Source organism: Tupaia chinensis, unplaced genomic scaffold (assembly GCF_000334495.1).
Source record: "Tupaia chinensis unplaced genomic scaffold, TupChi_1.0 Scaffold143850_1, whole genome shotgun sequence".
Lineage (NCBI taxonomy): Eukaryota > Metazoa > Chordata > Mammalia > Scandentia > Tupaiidae > Tupaia > Tupaia belangeri.
Genome location: NW_006203701.1, coordinates 239158 through 264281, shown reverse-complemented (window position 1 = coordinate 264281; position 25124 = coordinate 239158). Strand labels below are relative to the sequence as shown.

General features: G+C 35.5%; 1 protein-coding gene across 1 annotated transcript in view; it reads left to right on the top strand.

Moving 5' to 3' along the window:
- Positions 1 to 25124, top strand: part of METTL25 (methyltransferase like 25) — an 89838-nt gene that overhangs the window by 49691 nt on the left and 15023 nt on the right. The window contains exons 8-9 of the mRNA XM_006165268.3: positions 1713 to 1786; positions 20599 to 20692. Of these exons, the coding sequence (XP_006165330.1) occupies positions 1713 to 1786; positions 20599 to 20692 (168 nt within the window). The remainder of the gene's footprint in view (positions 1 to 1712; positions 1787 to 20598; positions 20693 to 25124) is intronic.

Here is a 25124-nt window from a genome sequence, read left to right as displayed (position 1 = left end):
ACAAAGGCATGAGAGAGAAGATGTTTATTTTCAGGAATGTCATATAAAATTAAAGTTCCCATTTATTATAAATAGTCAAAAAATTAAGTTTATAAACTATTTATAGTATTAATATTGCACCTCATGCATTCATAGATTTGCCAAGATACCTTGATATTCAGTAGATATTATAAGAGTAGTTAATGTGTAAAAGGGGATTTCAGCATTTTTGTGAGAAAAATGAAAGGATTGTGAAGGACAGATGATAAAGTGGAGATTTTGGTGCTCTAGAAAAGTTACTCAAGATGAAAAAAGATATGAAGAGATAAGCAATTCTAAATGAAATGTTTTGGTGCAAATTTCAAGGAAAGGAAGGTTTCAAAATCAGTTTTATTCCTGTCTCAAGTGAAGGAGCTACTAGAAACGAGATTTTATATAAAATTGTGCCTTTTAAAGGTTATTAATTTTAGTATGAACACTCAAGTATGTATGTGGGTCTACTGTCAGTGAGTTATTTTTGGAGTTGATTTGGGGACTGTGGTATCCTAATACCATTTTCTACTGGAATCACCATGTTCACTACTCCAGCATTCCCAGGTATTCCTTCAAAGTGCTTTTGTTCTTGAATTACAGGTCACAAATAAGTTATAAGTGAAAATAAATTTTGTCTTACAAAGGAAAACAGGAGTTACAACAGGATAAGCAGTTGACATACACATTCCCCTGAACTCTTATCTTAAAAACTCTACAAACCATTGGATGGTTTTTAGTTTCACCTTATTTCACTTCTCAAAAGCATTCAGTTATTGTTGACTTCTCTCCATTCTTGCTTTTCCTTTTTCTCTTACTTTTTTTTTTCAATAGTAGTTTTGCATGGAAGTTGGTTGCCATTACCAACTTTATTTCATTTTGAATGTTCCTATATTTTCAATATCAAGAGATCCGTCAGGATGTGGATAGGGCTCTGCTGGTTTTTTTCTTAGTTCAAATGTCACTTTAGTGAAGTGATCTTTATTTTATAAATAGTAACTTTTAACCTTCTGATTCTTTGACACTATCGCTGGTGCCCTTTTCTTCAGCCATGCCTTCTTTTCTTTAGAAAACCTTGGAGTATTAATGGAACACTTCCCATTTCTTTTCTCCCAAAGTGAAACCTTTCCGAGAATGCACTCTCTTATCATATGTTCTTTCATAGGCTCTACTTATCAACTCTGCGATAGACAATGCTGTCACCTTTCAGACATCAGACCTGTCTTTAATATTTTCTTACCTAGGGTAGTATCTTCCCTTTCTGAGTGTGAATCGTAATTGATATTATCTCTATTCCACCTCTATTAGAACAAAACCACCTTCTCTTCTCTTTTACACATATTCTTCCTGCCCCTTGCAGGCTTTAGAGCTGACACAGCTGGTCTTGAAAATGTATTTCTAGTTTTTAACTGGTAAGCAGTTAAAAATTAGGAGTATTAGCTAATTTGTTGGTAAGTATGACTTTTCTTTCTTATTCATTATTTTTTTTTTTCTGGTGTCTTCGTTTTTTTTTTGTCAAATTATTTTCACAGTGAGAATTAGCCTCAGGATAACACTTTAACATAGAATGGAAAAATTACAAAGTCCTCTATGTTTAGCAAAAAAATTTCTAGCGTTCACTTATGGTCCCAACTCTCTGGCATCGATTTTATTTCTATTTTTTATTTCTTTCTTGTGCTTATATATGTCTACATTTTTTTCAGCTGCCTACTGAATCACTCTTCTATCGTGCTGTTCTTCAGGATATTATTAAAGATTGTTATGGCATCACCAAATGGTATGAGGATTTTATTTTAATAAGAATAACTGTTATACTGTAAGTGAAATGACTTTTAGTCTTCAGGTGAATTTTTGCAGGGTCACTGTTACTGAAGGAAGAAAGTTTGAAATTGAGAATAATGTCAGCGAGTAACAAATGAGTACCCAGCAGCTGTATCTTAGGTTAATCCTCACTAAAGTAGAGTCTCTAATGATTACTTCTTGTCCTGAAAGGCTGTTATAATGATAAAGTAATATGTGTAAAACGTACTTTCGATTTTCCAAGTATTAAAATGTTACATATAAGGAGTTCTGTGACTATATTATGAGTAAGAATTATATTTAGAGCATTTTACAACCCCCGTACTGTAAACACTTAACTAATTAGAGAAGGTATCAATCATAAACAACCTAGTTTTCTGACAGTCATTTGGTATAACAGTATTCTTTTTCAAATAAAAACAGGATAAATTTCAGCTTCTCAAAAGCCAATCCACACCTATTAACAAAGATTGAAAGAACTTTTAACTCAGCTTTTCTTTCTCTATTAGAAAAATATCTATTATTTTACTTAGAGAAATTTCTATATACAAATATTTATACATACTATTAATTGTGTTTCTGTGTACGTAATTCCTGTATCTGTATCCTAGTCCGCATCATCTTGTCTGTATGATTGCCAGTCTTCAAAATGGCTAACCATGATTTCAGCATTCTCCTGAAAACTAGCTCCTTTTCTTTAGTGCACCCCAAAATTCTAACTTTGCTGAAAAGTCATAAAATTGGGCAAATTCATGTCCACGCAAATATTGACTACTTGCTTTCTTTTAAGACCTCAATTCCGTGTGTAAATATTTGTACTATTTTCTTGATGATCTTTTAAACACACCTCCCATGTTTTTCTAAACCTACATTCTCACTTAAAGTCTATACTTTTTAACTCTGAGCTGTTCGGTCTTCCTTGACTTAGAAGATAGCTAGCATTTTTAATATTTCTTTCATTTCAAGCCTTTATTGACCTTGTAACCCCATTTGTCCATGCAGACAATTGTTTTTTCTCTGAACTCATTGTCTTCCCTTATGCTGCTTTCTTCCGAGTTCCTTTTCCCTACTCTAAATACTCCTCTGTTTTCTTTAAAGGTTCTTGTCCTATTCCACCCCTTTAGTGTACCTAGGCATTATGTATGTTTTATAAGCAGCTCCTGTCTCTATTTTTTTGTTTCTCTTACTAATCACCTTACCATAAATAACTCTTAATACATGTAATTAGCTCCCCTTTCTTTTTAGAAGTCCAAATCTACATTTCTCACATTTTTCTTAAGCTTTATTTAAATACCTTATAAAAGTGCTAAATTCAGTTGTGTCCAAAAGGCAACATGTCATCTGTACCCAAAAACCAACATGATCTTCTCAGTAATTCTATTCCTCTTTCTGGCCTGACCATTATCAAGGTCTTGAAATCATACTTAATTCTTGAAATCATATTTGAAATCGTATTGAATTCTTTTCAATCATCACTTATGTTTTTTAATATAGCAGTTATTTATTGTATGACAGACAGCTTACTATGTTCTGATGAATATTAGTGCATAGGATATGTGTTTAAGCAGGAGCGTTTCATATTCTAGTCACAATGGCATGTATAAAACTAAACAACATAAGAGAAAACCACTTCCAGTAACAGCAGACTAGATCATTAGGAACGGCCCTCTTTCTGGAAAAAAGCTAAAAATGCTTGGAAAAAAGCTAAAAATGCTAGACATGTGTGCATGTGTGTGTGTGTGTGTGTGTGTGTGTGTGTTTAAATTTTATTTTCATTGGTTTGAAGAACCTGCCAAAGAAATGAAGAATTATAATGCAGATATCTATTTTGTTTAAATATTTATTTTATTTAACTTTAGTTTAATTTGACCAGAGGGGCAGAGAGAGAGAGTGAGAAAGAGAGAGAGAGAAAATGTAAGAAACCAAGCCATCAAGTCCAGGGTTCAAACCACAGTTAGCCATGTGGGAGTCCATCACCCTTAACCTCCATGCCACCTGCCAGCCCCTGTAGTGCAAATACCTAATGGAGAAAATGGTTACCAAGGATAGGAGCTAACCTTTCTTCGTTGTTCTTTTGTTTTGTTTTTTGTTTGGTTTTCTACTTTTTTTCTTCAGTTTCTAAAGCAGGATATTTGCACTCACTGGAGAAAGACAAAAAGGGAGAGAGGGAAAAAGATAATCACTCCCCACTCAGACACACAGGGATGATGACCATACCACAGTACCTTCTCCATTCTTCTGCAGAGATTTTGGGCATCTATGCACATGTTCGTGTGTGCCCAAGATCCTGGGAGGTGAATGGAGAAGGGATTGCAGCATGGCCATCCCATCTGGGGGGTGATTTCTCACTTTCTCTCTCACTGTCTCTGTTGTAGTCTCTCTCTCTCTCTCATGAGTGCATGCACTTAAGGCAAAAACCTCTAAAAAAAAAATCATCGTCATGATCTAATGTACTCCTGATTTGGGAGGGGTGGGGAGGTAATTCTCAGAGGCCAAAATGAATTAAGCACAGGAATTCAAGAGCAGGGAACCCTGAAACCTACTTTCTCCATAGAGGCATCTCTAGAATCCTCGTGACTTTTCAGTTATTTCTTTTCATAGTGACCCAGGGTGGGAGGGATTACATAAATCCTGCTCCCACAGAATGATCCACTTACAAACATGTGACAACAAAAAGCTGTAATTTCACTGAATGATGATCTAGAAATAAAACTCTCTAAAGAACAATAAGGAAACTTAATTATATAGACACTGACATGAGAGTGGAGGAAAAAAAATCTTTCTTAAAAACTTATAACTACAGTCTTCCTCAGGAGGATTTGTTCAGCAGTCATACAACCTGTGTGATCAGAAACACTTTAATACAAAATTCATTTTTAAAATGTGTGATTAAATTGCCTTAATTTGTGACATAATTGTACATATTTATGGAGAATAATGTGGGGTTTTTTGTTCATACTTACAGTGTGTTATGATCAAATCAGGATAATTTGCATGTCCATCATCTCAGACATTTGTCAGTACTTTGTGTTGCAAGTGTTTCATTTTAATTTTGCTTTTGCTGTGTTAATTAACTATTACACAGTCTATACACATGTTAAAACAACATGTGGTATACAATTAATATTTACAATTTTTGTCAACTTAAGGAAGATTTTTTTAACTGGAAGCAAATAAGTAAAACAACATGTGGTATACAATTAATATTTATAATTTTTGTCAACTTAAGGAAGATTTTTAACTGGAAGCAAATAAATAAAACTATAGTTTCTAGCTTACAAATTAGTAAATAGAGAAATACAGAAATGAAGAAAAAATTAAATCAGTCCAAAAGAGTTTGTAAGAATGAAGGCAGAAAAAAACAAAAATCAGAGAAAATAGAAAGCACAAGTTTAATGCTGTCCTAATCAGAAAAAAGATCTGAGTAAATTAGAAACAGTTGGTAAGGGTACCTCATTAACTTGGAAATGAATGTGTGCCCTAATAGACACATCAAATGCCAAGCCAAATAAAGTCACATTAGAACTAGTCTTGCTAAATGTCAGGAACAAAACAAGGATACTTGCTACTGCACTTGATACAGCATACTAGAAATCATAGCCAACACTGTGAGACTAGAAAAATACTAATAAATGAACGTTTCAATGCTTAGAAAAAAAAAAAAAAGGAAAGCTTTGGTTATTTGCCACAGGTATGATAGATACAGAGAACATCTAAAGTAATCTACAAATTATTAAACAAAGAGCTTAGGAAAGGTGATCAGATATTTTAAAATCTACTTCATTTCCTAGTTTTGGTTCGGGAACATTCTTTTTAAGAATCACTTAGAATTTCAATTAAAAGATGAATTGTCTGGGAATAGACTAACAAAAGAAATATAACTTTCATGAAGAAAATAATAAAATGTAAAGAATATTAAGACTCCTATATAAATGGACAGATAGGCCATGTATATGGATAGAAAGACTGTTGTATAGATGTCAATTTTCCAGTCATTCCTAGATACTGCAGTTCAGTCCATGTAATGAACATTCCACACGGGCCATTACATCAGTGTGTGTGTGTTTCTGTGTGTATGTATAGAGTTTTTAAGTTGTTTCAAAATTTATGTGGAAAAGCTAAAGATCAAATGAAGCCAAGACACACTACTGAAGAAAGAAAACAAGGTTGGGAGTGTTTGTTTCTCATGAAAGAGAGTGCATGCAGGAGACAGAAGACCCTCCACAGAGACCCATCATACCACACACTCCCTTCCCCAGCCATCCAGCTTGTCAGGATATTGGGCATGTGTGCATGTTTTTAGGATGTGGGGATCCAACCCCACAGTTGACCATGTGGCTTCCAGCCCTGCAGTGCATTTTGCTACTGATCACACTACCACACTAGACCTGGAAGTCTTTTTTTTACCAGATACTAACACTGATTTTTGAGCTAGTGATTTAGACAGTTGCCAACTTAGCCAATGAAACTAAGTAGAGAGCACAGAGAAAAACACTTCTGGCATGACATTGTTGATCATTGGATGGAAGAGGGACTAGTCATCAAATAGTTCTTGGACAGTAGTATTATTTGTTTGTTTGTTTTATACAAACAAAAGTGTATTAGTTTCCTTTGCTACTATAACAAATTACCACAAATTTATGGGCTTAGAACAGCAGAAATATCTCATCTAAATTTCTGTAGGTTACCCATATGAAATGGTTCCACTGGTCTAGAATTCACACATCAGCAGGGCTGCATATTTCTCTGGAGGATATGGGGAGTAATCTATTCCCTTGCTTTTGACAACTTCTAGAGGCATCTGCATAGGCTCATGGTCCCTTCATCTGCAAAGCCAGCAGCATAACATCATTCTCTGACTCTTCCTCTTCTCCCTCCTTCGTCTGTTGGGTCACTGGAAAAGTCATCACATATTTTTCTATGTTTTTCTATGCAAAAATGCGTCAACTTTTCCAACAGCGCAATACCTTTAAGGATCCTCCCAATTACATTGAATCCACATGGAGAATCCAGGATGCTGAGTCAGTAGATTCACAAATTTAATTTCATGTACAATTTTAGTTCATCCTTGTCTTGTAACATAGCATATTCCCAGATCCAAGAATTATAATGTGAACATCCTAGATAGATATTACTGTGTCCACCATATGATGAAAAAAAATATCAATAAAATCTGGTACCTACTTTACACCAAACACAAAAATCAATTCATAGTGGATTAAAAACTTACCTATGAATGACGGGAACCAGCAGTTAGCGTAATGGCTATGTCACTGGACTCCCACGTAGTCGACCGCGGTTCGTGTCCCGGACCTGGTGGCTTAAAACTCACGCCGGGCGCGTGTGCATGCGTGCCCAAGATCCCGAGAGGAGAATGGAGGAGAAGGGATTGCGGCGTGACCATCCCCCCTGGGGGGTGATTTCTCGCTTTCTGTCTCTATGTCTCTCTCTGTCTGTCTGGCGAGCGCACACGCCCTACAGTGAAAATCTCTCAAAAAAAAAAAAAATTAAAAAAAAAAAAACTTACCTATGAATGACAACACTACAGAACTTTTGATAGACAGTAGTAAAGATTAACTTTATGACCTTAGAATAGAGCAGAAATTTGTGATATTTAAAAATATGCAAATCTTAAAAGAATGAAACTTCAGATACATTATTAATAAGAGACTCTGTTTTCTAAAGATTTCTAAAAGGAGAAGGGAAAAGACACTAATTGCAAGGCCTACCATCAATGATATAAAAATTATATAAAAATTATTGCTAGGGCCAACAAGTAGCATGGTGGTTAAGGCTCTGGATTCCCACATGATCGACTATGATTTGAGTCAGATTTAAGGGCTTGAAAGTCACGCCAGGTGTGTGTACGTGAGTACATGCCCAAAATCCTGAGAGGACAATGGAGTAGAAGGGATTGTGGCATGGCCATTATTTCTCACTTTCCTTCTCTCTGTCTCTCTCCAGTGAGCACACATGTTCTATGGCCAAACCTAATACAAACAAACAAACAAAAATGATTGCTAATGTGTGAGAAAAATCAACCTATATTAATGAATAATAGTCAAAACACTTGTTTAGTCACTTCACAAAGAGGATTTTCAAATGGTCAATAGGAAGAGATGCTGAAGGTTAATAATCAGGGAAATGTAAAATAAAATCACAATACAATATTACTTTCTTAATCCTTTCCTTAAGTGTGACAAGATCACACATTAGCAAGAATGTAGAATAGCTACAACTATTCACATTGCTACTATGAGAAAAAAAATTAGTTCAATTCCTTTGAAAGCAAGATATTGTTGTCTAATAAAATTGAAAATCATTATTTACTTTGTCTCAGCAGTTCCACACCTAAGTATGTATCCTAGAGGAAGTTTTGACACTGTATGCTCCTAGAAACCTATGTAAGACAGATCAAGAGCAGCCGTGTTTATAAGAGCAAAAATGTGTAAGCAAAAAGCTCAGTAATAGAACCATGGATAAATTATAGTATATTCATATAGCAAAATACAACAAAAATATATCAAGTGTAACTACTACAATGTTGATGAATGTTGTAAATATAATTTTAACTGAAGTAAGTTACAGAAAATTTTCTATAGGATGGTTTCACTTCGCTAATTCAGAAGCAATCAAAACTATAATAAATTTTATAGAAATATAAATATGTGATAATCAATCAAAGATAAGCTGAGAATGGTAAACACAAGCAAGATTCACTATCTTGATTTTCTGTAGGAGTGAGAACAGTAAAGTAAGCATAGCAGTGAGATTGGAAAAGAGGAGGAGTACATAGGGAAATACTATACCATATTTGGGTACAAGAGTTCATTTTGCTGACATTCTTTTGTTTTTTATTTTTTTAGGTTTTTGTCAGGGTGCTTGTACTCACCAGAGACAGACAGGTAGGCAGAGAGAGAAAGTGAGAAATCACCCCATAGTGGGGATGGCCTTACCCAGTCTCTTCTCCATTCTCCTCTTGGGATTTTTGGGCATGCCTGCACGTGTACCCAGTGTGATTTTCAGACCAGGTTCAGACTCGAAATGCAGTCAGCAGTGTGGGAATCCAGCACCTTAACTACAATGCCACCTGCTGGCCCTAATTTTGTTAACATTCTTCATATTTTAGGGTGATCCTTGAACAATGGTGGGTGCAAATTAGGGGTACTGACTTCCCAATACAGCAGAAAACCCATGTATAACTTTGGACTCCCCAAACACTTAACTACCAAGAGCCCACTGTTGATCAGAACAGTAGAGTAAGCATAGCAAAATCATGTTTCACAGATGAAACATAAGTAGTTGATTAACTCATATTTTATATGTTATATGTACTTTAAAAATTTTATGGAAAATTAAATTAAAATATGAGTATTTTATTGCAAAAAAAATTAAATCTGTGCATAAATTTTTGGTAACACACATTTCCTATGAACTTTTGAAGACCTTTCATATACTGTATTCTTAGAGTAAAGTAAGCTAATAAAGATAAACATTGTTAAGACAATGATAGGCATTGCAGCCTAGGTGGCTCAGTTTATAGCATATTGGATTTCGGTACTGGAAGCCACATGGTCAACCAAAATACCTAATCCCTGGGCTGAGAAACTAGAGAGAGAGGCGACACAACTTGATTTTGGGCACACACACTCATGCACATGGTCTGTTTCTCCAGTCTCAGTTGTGCAGTCAGTCATGTGAGATCTGGCTTCTTTAACCACTAGGCCAGGGGCCAATGCCTGTTGTTGTGTGTTATATATGTTACTAACACTAGACTTAAAAATTAAAAAGATAGTGGGAAAAAATTTTATTTACAAGTATACAAAATATATGTAATACCCAAAAAATGAACCATTATAGAAAATTGTATGATGTGGGGGCCAGCAAGTGGCATGTGCTGGACTCCCACATGGCTGAATGTGGTTTGAGCCTCCGACTTGGTGAACTGCTTTCTCACTTTCTTTCTCTCTTTCTTTCTGTGTCTTTGGTGAGTCCATGTGCCCTATACTAAATTAAATAATAATAAATAAAATAATTATTTTAAACATGTATAATATGGACCAGCAGATGGTGTAATGATTACATCACTGGACTCTCACATTGTCATCTGTGGTTCGAGTCCTAGACCTGGCAACTTGAAACTTACACTGTGCAAGTGTGCATATGTGCCCAAAATCCTGAGAGGAGAGTGGGGGAGAAGGTTGCAGTGTGTCCATCCCCCATAGGGAGTGATTTCTCACTTTCTGTCTTTCTCTCTGTGTCTCTCTGGCAAGCACAGATGCCCTATAGCAAAAATCTCTCTCTCTTTCAAAAAAAATGATGTTGTCTAAGGTTTATAGTATTTGCACAAAATATGAAAAATACTCAAAAACTATAAGAGATCTCTTTATCACCGTGCAATTTGCTGGAAACTGTTCCCAAGGACATGATTAGCATCACAGGGCATGTTAAGGGACTAATTGCAATCCTTGACCTCACCACAATAGCAAGAGGAAGAGGGCCATGAAGTTTCTACAAGTTTGTATCACAGTTAAATTTGTATAGGTGTGACTTAATACTGCATCTTTATGTTTATGTATTTACATTTCTCTCAAATATGAGGCAATTTTTGGTTGCAACTCTCCAACATATTTTCCAATATATTTTCTGAAAAAAAAAATCTACATGTAAGGGGACCCCCCCACACACACAGTTTAAACTCATGTTGTTAAGGGATAATGGTACATATTTATAAATTCTGATTTATTTTCATTTGATAGCAGTAAAATTTTAATTTCTTAATCAGATTGCACCTAGGAGTCAGTTTAGCCACATATTATATTCTTTGTACCTAGTATAATCATCTCATTACAGTGATAAGAAAAAATGAGATAATAGTGATTAAAAGCCTGTCTAAAGTCATACAGCCTGAAACATGCACTCAACAGAGAGAGAGGGAGAAAATGAGACAGTATCCTCTGGTGGAAAGCCTCATCAAAATAATTCCTCCTCCTTTCTGAAACTCTTGGGATTTTAGGCACATATACACATGCTCCTGATATGATCTTCCTTTCCTTTTCTTTTCTTTTCTTTTCTTTTCTTTTCTTTTCTTTTCTTTTCTTTTCTTTTCTTTTCTTTTCTTTTCTTTCTTTCTTTTCCTTTTTAATTTGACCAGAGAAAAACGAGAAAGGGAGAAAGGGAAAGTGAGAAAGCAAGCCACCAGGTCAGCCATGTGGGAGTCCAGCACCTTAACTAGCATGCCACCTGCTGGCCCGTGTTGTAATTTCAGACCACCAGGTCCAGGGGTTGAATCACAGTCAACCATGTGGGAGTCCCTCACCTTAACCACCCACTGACTCCCCATACTTATAGATAATGGTACATTCTCTTTAGTGTGTTTTTAATATGAGTGGCATGGCTCTTTGTACTAGCATTATAAATCAAGGTTAATTTGATTGGAATTTCTATTCAGCAGTGATAATAACAGAAAATATGGTCATTTAATTATTTCTTTCATATTGTCTATAGCTTGCTTTGCTTGTTAACTAAAATAAATTGTCTTTAGGTGATACATTATTTTTGAATACCTGAAATGTCTTGAAAGTTTCAGTGTCCTCATTTATATAGCCTATGATTAGAAATAAACTTTTTTCATTGTCTTAAATATAACATTTTACATAACTAGTTATAATTGTGATTTACTAGTTAATATTTATAGATTACACAATAATTTATAGAATATCCTTTATTTTCTAACTAATTCTCATCTAGAAACTTTTTCAGGGAAATAAAATACCGAAGAAGGAATTTTATAGGGGTAAAAATCTCTTTTAAAACACTTAGGGCAGGGGAAATACAACTCGTATACTTTGTATACTTTATTCACTGTATTAATCACTTTCATAATGACAACAGTACATACCTATACAAAACATGTAACTGTTTGCTACCTGTAATTATGAGTTAAATCGTTAATTTTAATATTGCTATTATCAAATGGGAAAGTAAACTCCACATCTTAATAGATGATCTCAAAATCAATTGCTTAACCCACAATGTGTGGTCAAAATTAGAAAGCCTGTGCCTAAGTGAAAGCATGATTCAAATTTTTGTTGTTGTTTTGAACTGCCTAAGTGGTTGCCATTTCAGCAAAATATATTGCTAATCTTTCAGTCTTTCAAAATGTATTAGCATATAAAAGACACAATAATTTCATCAATACATTGTGATGATGGGGAAACAGAATTTTGCTACACTGTATCTTGAATGTGCTTATTTTCATTTAGGTAGTATATGTCCATTTCACCTTTTTCTGAAATCTGCTACAATAATGCCCTTTCTTTGGAAAGTGCTCCAAGTAAACCATCCTCTTACAATTGTATTTTTGGAAAAGCATGTGGGTGGTGTTGGAGTCACTGGAGTAGAATTTTAATTAGATCTAGTGCATTCACTTTTATTAAAAGAAAGAATAAGAATTCCTTTTTAGCATGCTGCCCATGCTTGCTTCTGTCAGAGGGCCTCCTTTTAATCAGTTCTTAACTTCCCATCATTTACCTTTCAGAAACAGTCATGACACTTTTCTAACTTCCAAACATTTGATAATCCTTCCTCTTTATACCCTAAAACTAAAATATCTTTATTATGGCATCAAGGCCATTTCTAATCTGTCATTAATATCCTATCTAGCCTAATCCATCACCCTTTTCTTCCTCCTCTGCCCAGAGCAGCGTTCATGCACACTGTCCAGGCCCACCAGATTAGTCATCATTTCCCATGCAACTATTATATTTTTGCACCTTGTATGCTTTCTTTGAGCCAATCCACCCATCTATCTGAAATACCCATTTCTGCCACCATTTTCTCCCAGGACCTCAGGTGAAATACTGGGTATTCTTTAGAAGCCAATTTAGATTACATCTCTGTGACAGCCTACTTTTCTCCTCTCGCCCTCTTCTCTTCTCCCATAGTATTTAAACTATTATTGAAATTAATAACAGAATTGTTTTTCTGTTCTTCTACCACCTTCTGAGTTCCTTGATGAACAATTTTCAGTGTTCTTTTTTATTATTTTTTCATTTAATTTTCTTTTATTCATTCAATCACATTGTTATTTGGTTTACAAAATGGATATTTCAACAGTGTTCTTAAATGAAATGATATATCATAGTAGTTAAGGTTATAAATTCTAAAAATCTTCTTTAGGCCCTGTTTTCCCCTCCAAACATTTTCTTATAATTAATAACAAAACTTCTTGAAAGGACTGGAAAATCCTTTTCCATGTTATTTTGAATATATTTCAATTAGATTTTACTTCTTTTTAAAAATATTTTTATTTCAGTTTCTTTCATACATTCAATCACATATGCCACATAGCTTATAAAATGAATATTCCAACATAAATACATTTCTCACCAGTCGAGTTGAGAATACTATACAAATTATCATCAACAGATAATAACCCATTTCTTTGTCTCATAAATGCCTTGCTTCTCTATTTTTCTCCTTGATGTCTTTCCTCAGACTTCTCCTTCTCCACTCTCCTCCTTCTCCCACCCTCTTCCCACATTGTATCTGATATCTATAACGATTTTCTTTGTTTCTATATCCTCTAGTCATTCAATTTTGGCCATAGAGTATAAGCAGTGGTATATATTAAGTAGAGATATACCGTGTCTCTCCTTCAAAGCTTGGCTTGTTTCACTCAGCAGAAAATCTTTCATATTCATCCACTTTTATCAAAAGCCAGGGTCTTGTTTTTTATGGCTGAGTAATATTCCACAGAGTGTATGTGCCACAATTTTTCAATCCATTCCTCTGTTCATGGGCATTTGGGTTAGTTCCATGTCTTACCAGTTGTGAGTGATGCTGCAATAAACATCAATATGCAAGCACTTTTCTGACTACAGATTCTTCTGCCCTTTGGGTAGATAGCAAGGACTGGGATTGATGGATCATATGGTAGTTCTATTTGTAGATCTTTGAGAAATCTCCATATTGTTCTCTCTTCAAAATGACTGGACCAATTTACATTCCCACCATCAGTGTAAGAGAATTCCTCTTTCACCACACCTCTGCCAGCACTTTTTTGTTGTTTTAATCTTAGTCATTCTGACTGGGGTTAGGTGGTATCTCATTGTGTTTTCGACCTGCATCTCCTTTATAATGGGGGACATTGAGGATTTTTTCTTATGCCTTTTGGCTATTCCTATCATATGTCTTTCTTAGAGAGTGTTTTTTTCAAATCATTGTCCCATCTTTTATAGGGTTAATCATCTTTTTCAATAAAGCCGGTTGAGTTCCCTGTATATTCTGGTTATCAGTCCCTTATCTGAAGCATAGTTTGCAAAAAAATTTTCCCATTCTGAGGGCTGTCAAGGCACCTAATTACTGTGTCTTTCACCATGCAGAAACTTCTTAATCTGTTGTAATCCCACTTGTCTATTTTTGGGATTATTGCCTGTGTTTTGGGGGTCTATTTAAGAAGTCTTTGCCTACCCCAATGTCTCTCAGGGTTTCCCCAGTGTTTTCCAGCAATAGTTTTATTGAGGTCTTAGGTTTAGATCTTTGATCCACTTTGAGTTGATTTTTGTCAATGGTGAGAGGTAGGGGTTTAGATTCACCTTTCTGCAGGTGGTTATCCTGTTTTCCCAGCACCATTTGCTAAAGAAGTTTTCCTTTTCTCACTGGATTGACTGGTACCCTTTGTCAAAAATCAGTTGGCTGGGTACCATCAGGTGGCATAATGGCTATGTTGTTAGACTCCCATGTAGTCAACTGCAGTTCGAGTCCCAGACCCGGTGACTTAAACTCATACCAAGTGCATGTGCTTGCGTGCCCAAGATCCTGAGGAGAATGGAGGATAAGGGATTGCAATGCAGCTCTGAGAGGAAAATGGAGGATAAGGGATTGCAATGCAGCCATCTCCCCTGAGGTATGATTTCTCACTTTCTGTCTCTATGTCTCTCTCTGTCTTTCTGGTGAGTGCATGCGCCCTATAGCAAAAACCTCTCAAAAAAAAAAAAATCATTGGCTTTATGTTCAAGAGTTTATTTCTGAGGCCTTTATTCTGTTCCATTGGTCCACCTATCTGTTTCTGTGCCAATACCATAGTGTTTGATTATCATAGCTTTATAGTACATTTTCAGGTCAGGGAGTGAGATGCTGCCCACTCCACTCTTTTTACACAGGATTGCTTTGGCAATACAAGGTCTTTTATGATTCCAGACAAATTGTAGATTTTACTTCTGTTACTCCAACAAAATACCCTTCTGAGGACACTTACAATCTTATGTTGCTAAGTTCCATGGCCAGTTCTCAATCGTCTCTGCATGCCATTCATTTTGCACTCAGTTTACTACTGTTTTGAAACACTGTCTTCTCTCATGTACTAGGAAAAGAGCCTTACCAGGTTCCTTTTTCTTCTCTTTTTTCAGTTTACTTTTTTTTTTTTTCTCTTTTAAACCTCTAATACTTGGAGTTCTTTTTTCTGTCTCATATACTGCTTAGGTGATTTTATCTTTTCTCCTGAGTTAAATATTGTCTATATGCTGATAAATTTTAAATATGTAATCCAATTAGGGACAGTCTTATCCATTCCATTTGCATAAGCCAGAAGTCCTAAAGGCATCTTGCACTCTTCTCTTTTTCCACTACCTCGGTCCAGTCTTTCAACAACTTTAAAATATACTTAACATTTTACCACTTTGCACCATGTCCAGGGCCACCACTCTGGGTTAGTTCCCATTATCACTTGCCTTGATTATTAGAATAACCTTACTGTTACCCTTGCTTCTACATCATTTACCCCCATAGTCTTTTCTCTTTTTTTCTTTTTCTTTTCTTTTCTTTCTTTCTTTTCTTTTCTTTTTATTATTCACAGTTTTCAAAAGGATGGTGGCATACTACACCATGCAGGAGAGAATATAGAGGTTGTTCACACCCATAGTCTTTTCTCTTTTTTTCTTTTTCTTTTCTTTTCTTTCTTTCTTTTCTTTTTTTTTTTTCTTGCCACTGAAACATAGTTTATTATTCACAGTTTTCAAAAAGTTGGTGGCATACCACACCATGCAGGAGAGAATATAGATTGTTCACATACAAGTAGCAAGCAGGAGAACTGTTAAAAAGACTTCATTGTGATTTTCTTTTTTTTCTATTTATTACCATCATAATCTTATATTACATTGAATCATATATAACGTTACAGCATATTACATTTCTTTTTCCAGAAGGAATACCATGCATTTCAGTCAATACAGAGACATTAAAATCCCCATTTCATCATCTAATATCTTTTCATTGTTTTTCCCAATCATTATTTTTATTATTCTAATTTTTTTAAACTATCAATCACTATTTCTCATTTTGCTTATAAAAAGACTTTACCCAACATGAAATACTTCTCAGACCAATCCAGTTGAGAATACTATACACATCATCATCAACAGGTAATAAACCATATCTGTGTCCTACTAATGTCATGCCTATTTGTTCTCTTGCTATCTTCTCTATTCTCTTCTCTTCTCCCCCCCCCACTCCACACTCTCTTATCCTTGTTAACTATTTTCACTGCTTTTATGTCCTTCAATATTTCACTCTCTACCATAGAGTGCGGATAGTCAGTATATATTAAGTGGATACATACAATATCTTTCTTTCATATCCTGGCTATTAAAAAGGTAACTCTAACACATTACTGGGACGACTACTGGAAAATGAAAAGAATATCTCAGGGGACCAGCAGTTAGCGTAATGGCTATGTTGCTGGACTCCCATGTAGACAACTGCGGTTCGAGTCCTGGATCCAGTGGCTTAAAATCACACCAGGCACGTGTGTGTGCATGCCCAAGATCCCGAGAGGAGAATGGAGGAGAAGGGATTGTGGTGTGGCCATCCCCCCTGGGAGGTGATTTCTCGCTTTCTGTTTTTCTGTCTCCCTCTGTCTTTCTGGCGAGTGCATGCACCCTATAGCAAAACCTCTCCAAAAAAAAAAAAAAATCTTAGGAGAGTAGTAAGCAGTATTGTAAACTAGCTCAGTAGTCTTATCCCAGCAACAACTACTCATTATTTGGTATGGTACCTACGCTTTTTGAGCCAAATAACTAAGGAACTCGTGGTCTGAGAGAGGAACTGGAATATAGTCGAGTAATACAGGTAGAAACTGTGCTCTCCAGACATAGTTTAAAATTTGATACCTCTGTCAATAAACATTTTTGAGCATGCATGCAAAAAAGAATGTTTAAATATTAATTTTTATTTATTTATTTATTTTTAGTGAGAGGTAATGTGAGCACATGTGCACAAAAGGAAAGGACGAGAAAGGATTGTCATTGCAATCTTCTGCCCCTGCCTCCCAATTAGCTAGGATCGCAGCCGTGTACCACATGCTTGGCCTCTTTTTTAGGTTGGTTCAGGATCCAAACCTGGGCCTCCTATGTGGCCCCAGCTTCAGGTACCCATGCCCTACTGCTTGTACTACCATGACTGGGCCAGGATATTTAATTATTTGTGTGCTACATAGGTCTCTCTAGTAGTATATTGTATAGATTTTACAGCAAACTCAAAAACAAAAATTAAAAGAAGGTAATATAGAAATAAAAATTATTATGGTCTTCTTCCTTTTTCGTAAGTTCTTTTGGAGAGTTCACTGGCTTAAAGTCTCATGAGAGAGACAAATGATCAGAAAAACTAGCAAGAGGAATCATGCAGAGGAAAGGTCTTCTGTGTCGGTAATTTAACTTCGTCGGAAGGGCTAGAGAAGGCTTCCCTAAGTAAGCAACATTTGAGATAGGATCTAAAAGAGGAGTTTGGGGTTCCCACAGCAAAAGAACTAAAAGTGGAGTATTCTAACAATAGTCCCATTTAATGCTTTGAATAGTCTTTGTAGTTTGAAGCATGTTGTATTCAAGAAGCTGAACGAATGCTTGTGTTGCTGAGGAGGCAACATCAGTAAACAATTTCTGAGAGGTTGTAAAAGAGCCAAACCACTTTAAAAATTTGAAGAGGAAAAGCGACATGATCATCTACTCACTATTCTATTATAGTTACATTTGGGTAATATTTTTCTTCCTAAGGTGGTCCTACACACTGGACTGAAATAGGATAGATAGTAAAAACCCTAAAGAGAAAGTCTCAATGTAGGAAATTATTGCTTAACACCAGAAAAGTAATCTTACAGTAATCATGCTGTGAGACTTTGCAACAGTAGAAGGTAGAGTATGCTGAAAAGGAAAATTAAGAAAGAGCAAATTACAAATGAACATGTTCCTCTAATTTACAAGCAGCCTGAAATACAAAACCCAGGAAATACCAGCATTATCTAAACTTATATTGTATTCTCTTCCATTTACAATAGTTACTACTTATTTGTTAACATCTTACTGTTTCTTTTAACTCTAATCAAAGAAAAGGTCAGACTATGATCCAAGTAATTTCTAAAAAGTAATAATAACAGAAAACAGTTGATGTCATAGCTCTGACCTGAGCATCTTACATCTGTTATCTAATTTAGTCCTCACAGTGACTGTATGAGTACTACTGATCTTCTCACTTTGATAAAAAAAAGGAGGTGACAGACCCAGTCTAGCTACATTTTTCTTTACTGTGCTATGCTTTCTCTCATGAACTATTTATTCCATAAGGCATTGAAGGATATTACAAAATAAGAGCCAGAATCACTGGCTGTTAATTACTCAAGTGCTTGTTCGCTTAGACTTAAAATGAAATCAAGCTTAAAAACCATTTTAAGGAACCAGCCGTTAGCGTAATAGCTATGTCACTGAACTCCCACGTAGTTGACCGTGGTTTGAGTCCTGGACCCGGTGGCTTAAACTCATGCCGGGTGCATGTGCGTGCGTGCCCAAGATCTCGAGAGGAGGATGGAGGAGAAGGGATTGTGGCATGGCCATCCCCCCTGGGGGGTGATTTCTCGCTTTCTGTCTCTCTGTCTCTCTGTCTTTCTGGCAAGTGCACATGCCCTATAGCAAAAACCTCTCCAAAAAAAGAAGAAAAAAACATTTTAAAGTGAGGGGCAGAATGTTAAAATTAAATGGTATCTTATTCTGGCTTCGCAGTTAATATACAGATATGTAAGATGTACATATCTGTTATATCATTATATATAAGAAACGTAAGGATGTAAGACTTGAGAATGACAGAGAAACCTACAAAATTTCATTTTTGCTTCCTTAGAATCTTCTAGGTGGTGATAAAATAATAAATGAATGGGAGGAGGATAAGAGTTATAAAAATTCCAAACTAGAAAGGATTGTTAGTCATGTTGACACAAGGAACACGTAAACTTGAACTTTGCCGTAAAGGAATAGTATGGTTCATCTAGGTTGAAGAAGAGTGTGGGAACCTTATAATCCACTAGGAGGTGACTTTACAAGCAGACATACCAAGGCCAAGGCAGAAATGGGGTGGACCTCCTGACACAATGAGTACACTGAGCGAAGGAGCAGAATCTGCATACTGGAACGTGAGGGAATGTGAGGTTTGAAACATGCAGTTAACGTGGAGCATGACTGCTTAACTAAAAAGCTTCATATTGCTTCCAGGAAATGGGAGCGTTTTTTAAAGCTTTTGGAGCGAGAAAGTGACAAAATGGTCTAAGAAAATAACATGTAGGAAGAAATGAAACTGGGAGGCTTCAGTTAGAGGTCTTAATTGAGAATGAGTTGTAATCAGGACATGAGGTGAGAAGTGGAATTGAGGTAGCTGAATTGAAATAGAGCTGAACGAGCACATTTGAGACATATTTCAAAGGAAAAGTGATAGAATACATGTCCAATTAATCATGGGATTAATTAATATTTTTACCACCAAGAGTAAATGAGGCTTTATTCATGGTTTTTGATAACGTATAGGGAGGAGATTTTTTTTTAATCTCGTTGATTTTTATATTATGCCTAAGTTGCTGTCAAAAATTATGAGATGTGGTAGTCTAGCATTGTATTTTTTTTAATTCAAAGCCATCTCAGATGTATTGTTTAAACTGTAATGAAAATCTACAGGGCATAAATGAGATCAAGTCAGACCCAACTCAGCATATGGTGTGTGATCAATGGCTGGCATAGAAGAAGCTCTCTGTTTATAGCTGATGAATTATTGCCATGGTTAGCAGGTGTGGCCATGAAATGTGAACTGTATTTTGAGCCGTGAAAGCTAGAATGTGTTTTGTAGCACAATAGAAACTTCTGAAAGACCTATTATTCCTTTTAAAAGTGAAGCTTTTTCATATTGTAGGTTGAAAATTTCATTCTCATAAGATTATCTCTTGTCAGTACCCCAACCACCATGCTATTGACTGGTTTTTTTTTTTTTTTTTTTTTTTTTAGGTTTTTGCCATAGGGTACATATGCTCACAAGAGAGAGAGAGAGAGAAGGAGAGAGAAAGTGAGAAATTATCCCCAAGGGGGGATGGCCATGCCACAGTCCTTTCTCCTCCATTTTGCTTGCAGAATTTGGGGCACACACATATGCAGGAGGTACCGGATGTGATTTTTCAAGCCTTCAGGTCTGGGATTCGAACCGAAGTCATCAGTGTGGGAGTCCATAGCCTTAACTACCATGTCACCTGCTGAGCCCCCCAGAATTGCCTTCTATTGCTGTATGTTATAAGAATTCTCAGCAGCAGATCTTGAATACTTTATATCCAACTTTAAAGTGTTTGCAGAAGTTTTACTACTTTTTGATCACACTTGAATCTTATGCTATATACAGAAGACACTAGAAAATATATCTTGCCTGAATTTAAAATCATCTATAATTTGAATTGGAAAAACTAAAAAATTACTGAATTTTGTTTTGCAGTGATCGGCATGTGGGTAAAATTTATTCCAAATGTTCGTCCTTTCTGGATTATGTCAAGAAGTCTCTAAAGAAGCTTGGATTAGATGAATCTAAGGTCAGTATATGATCACCATTATTTTAATAAATGACAAAAGAACATGAATGAGGTAATGAGTAGAGATAACACAAATAATTTGGCCTTTTTCCTTATTTGTGAAAAACTTTAATTTATGTTGAAACCCACCTCTGTGACTTTTATTCCAGCTCATCTCTTCTGTCAAGTGTGGTTTGCTGTCATGAACCCCCAGAAGGATTCCCACTTTAGGCCTACTGAATTAAAAATGTGCCAATCCACAAATCTAAATAGAGTTAAAAAGTAAGAAAACAATATGAGGGAGCATCAAAAAGTTCATAGAAAATGCATATTATCTAAAAAAATGTATGGATTTCTTTTTTTTTTGCACCAAAATATACTTTAGTTCTATTTCCCACAAACTTTTTGAAGTCCCCTCATACAGATGGGAATTAGAAGTCAAATAAGAAAGAATAATTTTAATTCTGTGGGGCCTTTACTTACAGCTAACTAATTCAAATTTAAAATCTTGGATTTTTAAAGTATTTCAGCAGAGAAATCTTAGAAAGTTGTAAGATCTTAAGAGGCACAAGTTAATAATTAATAACATTGTGAAGGCAGAAGGGTAAGCTGGTTGACTATTGGTAATAAATAGTCTAACACTGAAAAAAAAACTCTAAACATGATTCATTGAGTTAATTATTAAAATTTTAAATTGAACCTGGATCACTCTGGTATTTTTAATATAATATTAATTGAAACAAAGAATAAAAAAGATGATGAAAAGAATGAAATAGGTAACTTGAAAGAAAAATTACAGAGATGTTATTATGTTACATCAAAGCTAAAGGCTACTATTATTTATTGTACCAATTATCTATTTAGTCCCCTTCAACTCATAAAACAATTGGACTGATACTAATCAGTTCCTCAGCTGTAACAAATAGACACTCTGATAGGAGATATTGTTAATGGGGAAGTCTGTGCATGTGGGGAGGGAGGTTGAATAGGAGAACTCTTTATTCTCTGCTTAATTTTGCTGTAATCCTAAACTTCTCTTTAAAAAGTCTATTTAAGAAAAGAAAAGAAATAGTTTTGGTAGATACCATCATTATTCACAATTTAGTGATCTAAAAAGGGAGTCTCAGTCATTTAGACTGAAAAAGAGCTAACGAGTGATAAAGCTATGACCTTATATACAGACTCAACTAAAATCAAAACCTTACCTCTTATCCACCACTAGTGAAATTAAAAACAAACACAACAGAAAGGCTCATGGCCAGCAGAGGACATGGAGGATAAGGCATTTGGATTTCCACATCCCACAACTGTGCTTGACCATGGTTTGAATCCCAGACCTGGTGGCTTGAAAACTCACACTGGATGCGTGTATATGAGTGCCCAAAATCCTGAGAGGAGAATGGAGGAGAAGAGATTGCAGTGTGGCCATTCTCCCTGGGGGAGTAATTTCTCACTTTCCCTTTTTCTGTCACTTATATGTATATATACACACACACATACTCATGGGTTTTTGTTAGCTTGTTTTAATTTCAAGCAAGAAGAATTTAAAGAAGGGTGTCTGTCAGAAAAGTGCAACTAAAAACTGGAAAAGTTAATTAAAATCAAAGTTATATTCCCAATGCAATACAGATATCTTACTTTACTTCCATATCATGGAATTTCAGTGCTAGAGTGAAAGTTTTCACCACAAGCATAGTAAGAAGAAATTCATGTATAATTTTATTTCAGCAATGAAATTAATTTTTACATGAATTCGAGATACCAAAAAGTATCAAAACCATTTAAATTTGAAACATCAAATATACTGAAATACTTAAAAGATCCTTGACTAAATCTATAATTATTTATTAACAAACATTGATCATTGGGTATGTGGTAAATTAATTTATTGATGTGTTATGACCTTTAAAAGCATATTCATATTCAAAGCTATGTAAACAAGTGAATTGCCTAGAAGATTTCTTAAGAGGCTTCGGATAAGTTCTTAATCACAAGAAACCTTGTGAAACATGTGGAAGTAAACAGAACATTCCCAGAGAAATAGTCATTCTGAAAGAAGCCCAGAGCTGCATGTGTTAATTATGTAAGTAGCTCTTACATAGCTTAAAATATTTATCCAAGGCCAGCAGGTGGCAAGGAGGTTAAGACGCCAGATCCCATAAATGTATGTATGTATGTATGTGTATGTGTATACACACACACACACACACACAAATGCACACATTCTTCAATTTATTGATGTGTTATGACCTTTAAAAGCATATTCATATTCAAAGCTATGTAAACAAGTGAATTGCCTAGAAGATTTCTTAAGAGGCTTCGGATAAGTTCTTAATCACAAGAAACCTTGTGAAACATGTGGAAGTAAACAGAACATTCCCAGAGAAATAGTCATTCTGAAAGAAGCCCAGAGCTGCATGTGTTAGTTATGTAAGTAGCTCTTAACATAGCTTAAAATATTTATCCAAGGCCAACAGGTGGCAAGGAGGTTAAGAAGCCAGATCCCATATGTATGTATGTATGTATGTATGTGTATGTGTATGTGTATACACACACAAACACAGACAAATGCACACATTCTTCAGTCTCACAGTCCACTGTAAAAGACAGCATTGTGTATTTCTTTTAAAGCCTAGTTCTCACCCTCAGCACTATTGGCATTTATAAAGTGTTTTAAGATTTGCCCTGTACATTGTAGGATGCTTGGCACCATCCCTTGCCTCTACTCACCAGATATCGGCAGGAGGATCCTCACATTAACCATCAAAAAAATTAAATTATTAGAGTCTCCAGACACTGCCAAAACTGCCCCCAGAGAACCATTTCCCTTGAGCTCTTGTCATTTTAGTTTTCTATTTGCTATCATTTAGTATTTCCAGTCTTAATTTTTTATTTTACATGTTATGTCAGAAAGCATGAGGAAGGGAAGGGGGGGAGGAATAGGGGAGTACCACTTTGTGGTAGCTAAGCCCACATGGGAGACCTGGGTTTGGTTTCCAGTCCAGTGGCAACAGGCCAGGTGCAGTAGTGTGTGCTTTGTGGTCCTAGCTAGCTAGAAGGCTGAGGAAGGAGAGACTATGAAACCATGTCAAAAAATATCTTCCTGTCTCTCCTTGTCATTTTCTCTCATAAATAATTTTTTAAAATAAAACCTTGACTAATATAACAAAATTATAATGCTTAGCTTTACCTACACCTAAAAAAAAAAAAATCTGGTGTTTTCAATCTTTATCTTCTGTCCCAAATTTTGATATTTCATTAAATTTCAAAAAACCTCCAAATTGTCTTTAAGGTTTCCTGTTTTCTTCATGATCTATACCATTTTACTGTCTTTTCTCAATTGATAACACTTTCTGTCTCCTTCCCCAAGTATATACTGCATGTGCAGATGCACGTAGCCATAGGATTTTAAGAACACAAAACTAGTATTGTTTGCTAGACAAAGCATGTGCGTGAGTATTTATCCATAAGAAGGAAATATAAGGAACTTCTAGAGCTTGTAAGGGTACATTTATGTTATAATAAATACTCAAGTAAGTGAAGAAATTAATTTTGGGTACTAAGAAGTGAAATAAAGGCAAGTTTGTTGGGAGTGCGATTGAGTGGGCAAAGTTGAAAACCACCTTAGCGGGAGCAAAAAGATGATAATTCATAAAGATATCCCCAGATGTATATCCAGACTGGCCAACAGAAGCAAAACTTTTGAGAACAAAATTGTTTTTTTTCTTTAACAAACTTATTTTGAAGAATCTTTCATGTGCCAAGAACAGGGCAAACTCTGGAAATAAACATAATTAAGATATAACCTGTGAAAAAGAAATAAGTACTTATAGTGTGAATCTAAAATAATAGACACATATAAAAAGGGTGGTGGAGACATAGGGAAAGGAGTGACACCCTCTGCCTATGAAGATCAGGGGAGATTTCACAATGTAAGGCACCAGCCTTACCTTGGGCTTGAAGGCTGGGTAGGAGTTCATTGAGCAAACAGCATGGAAGGTGGGGAACAAGGAATTCATTTCAGGTGTGTGCAGGGGGAATAGCTTCTGCAAAACTGGAGATAATAGAAGCATGATGCTGGAATCAGCATTGCTGGATCTTAAAGCAAGTAGGAGTGAGAGATGAAACCAAATGAATGAGTACATGTGGAGAGGCAGATAAGCTGATGTTTGAATATTAAATCAATATTACTAATGTTAGTTCATCAGGATTACTCATGATTACTGAATGGTCAAAATACATGCAAAATGGCAGGAATCGTTCCACGGGAAGGCAAGTGTAAGGAGCTGATAACCTGTTCTGTAATAGTATATCCATTAATGATCTCGACTGAACGAGTCCCTCTGACCCTCAAGAAATAGCAAATTCCTGATATAGATTAAATACCTACAAAACTTGTCATCTTTGATGATATGAGGAAAACAAGAAATCATTGTCATAAATAAATTCCTGC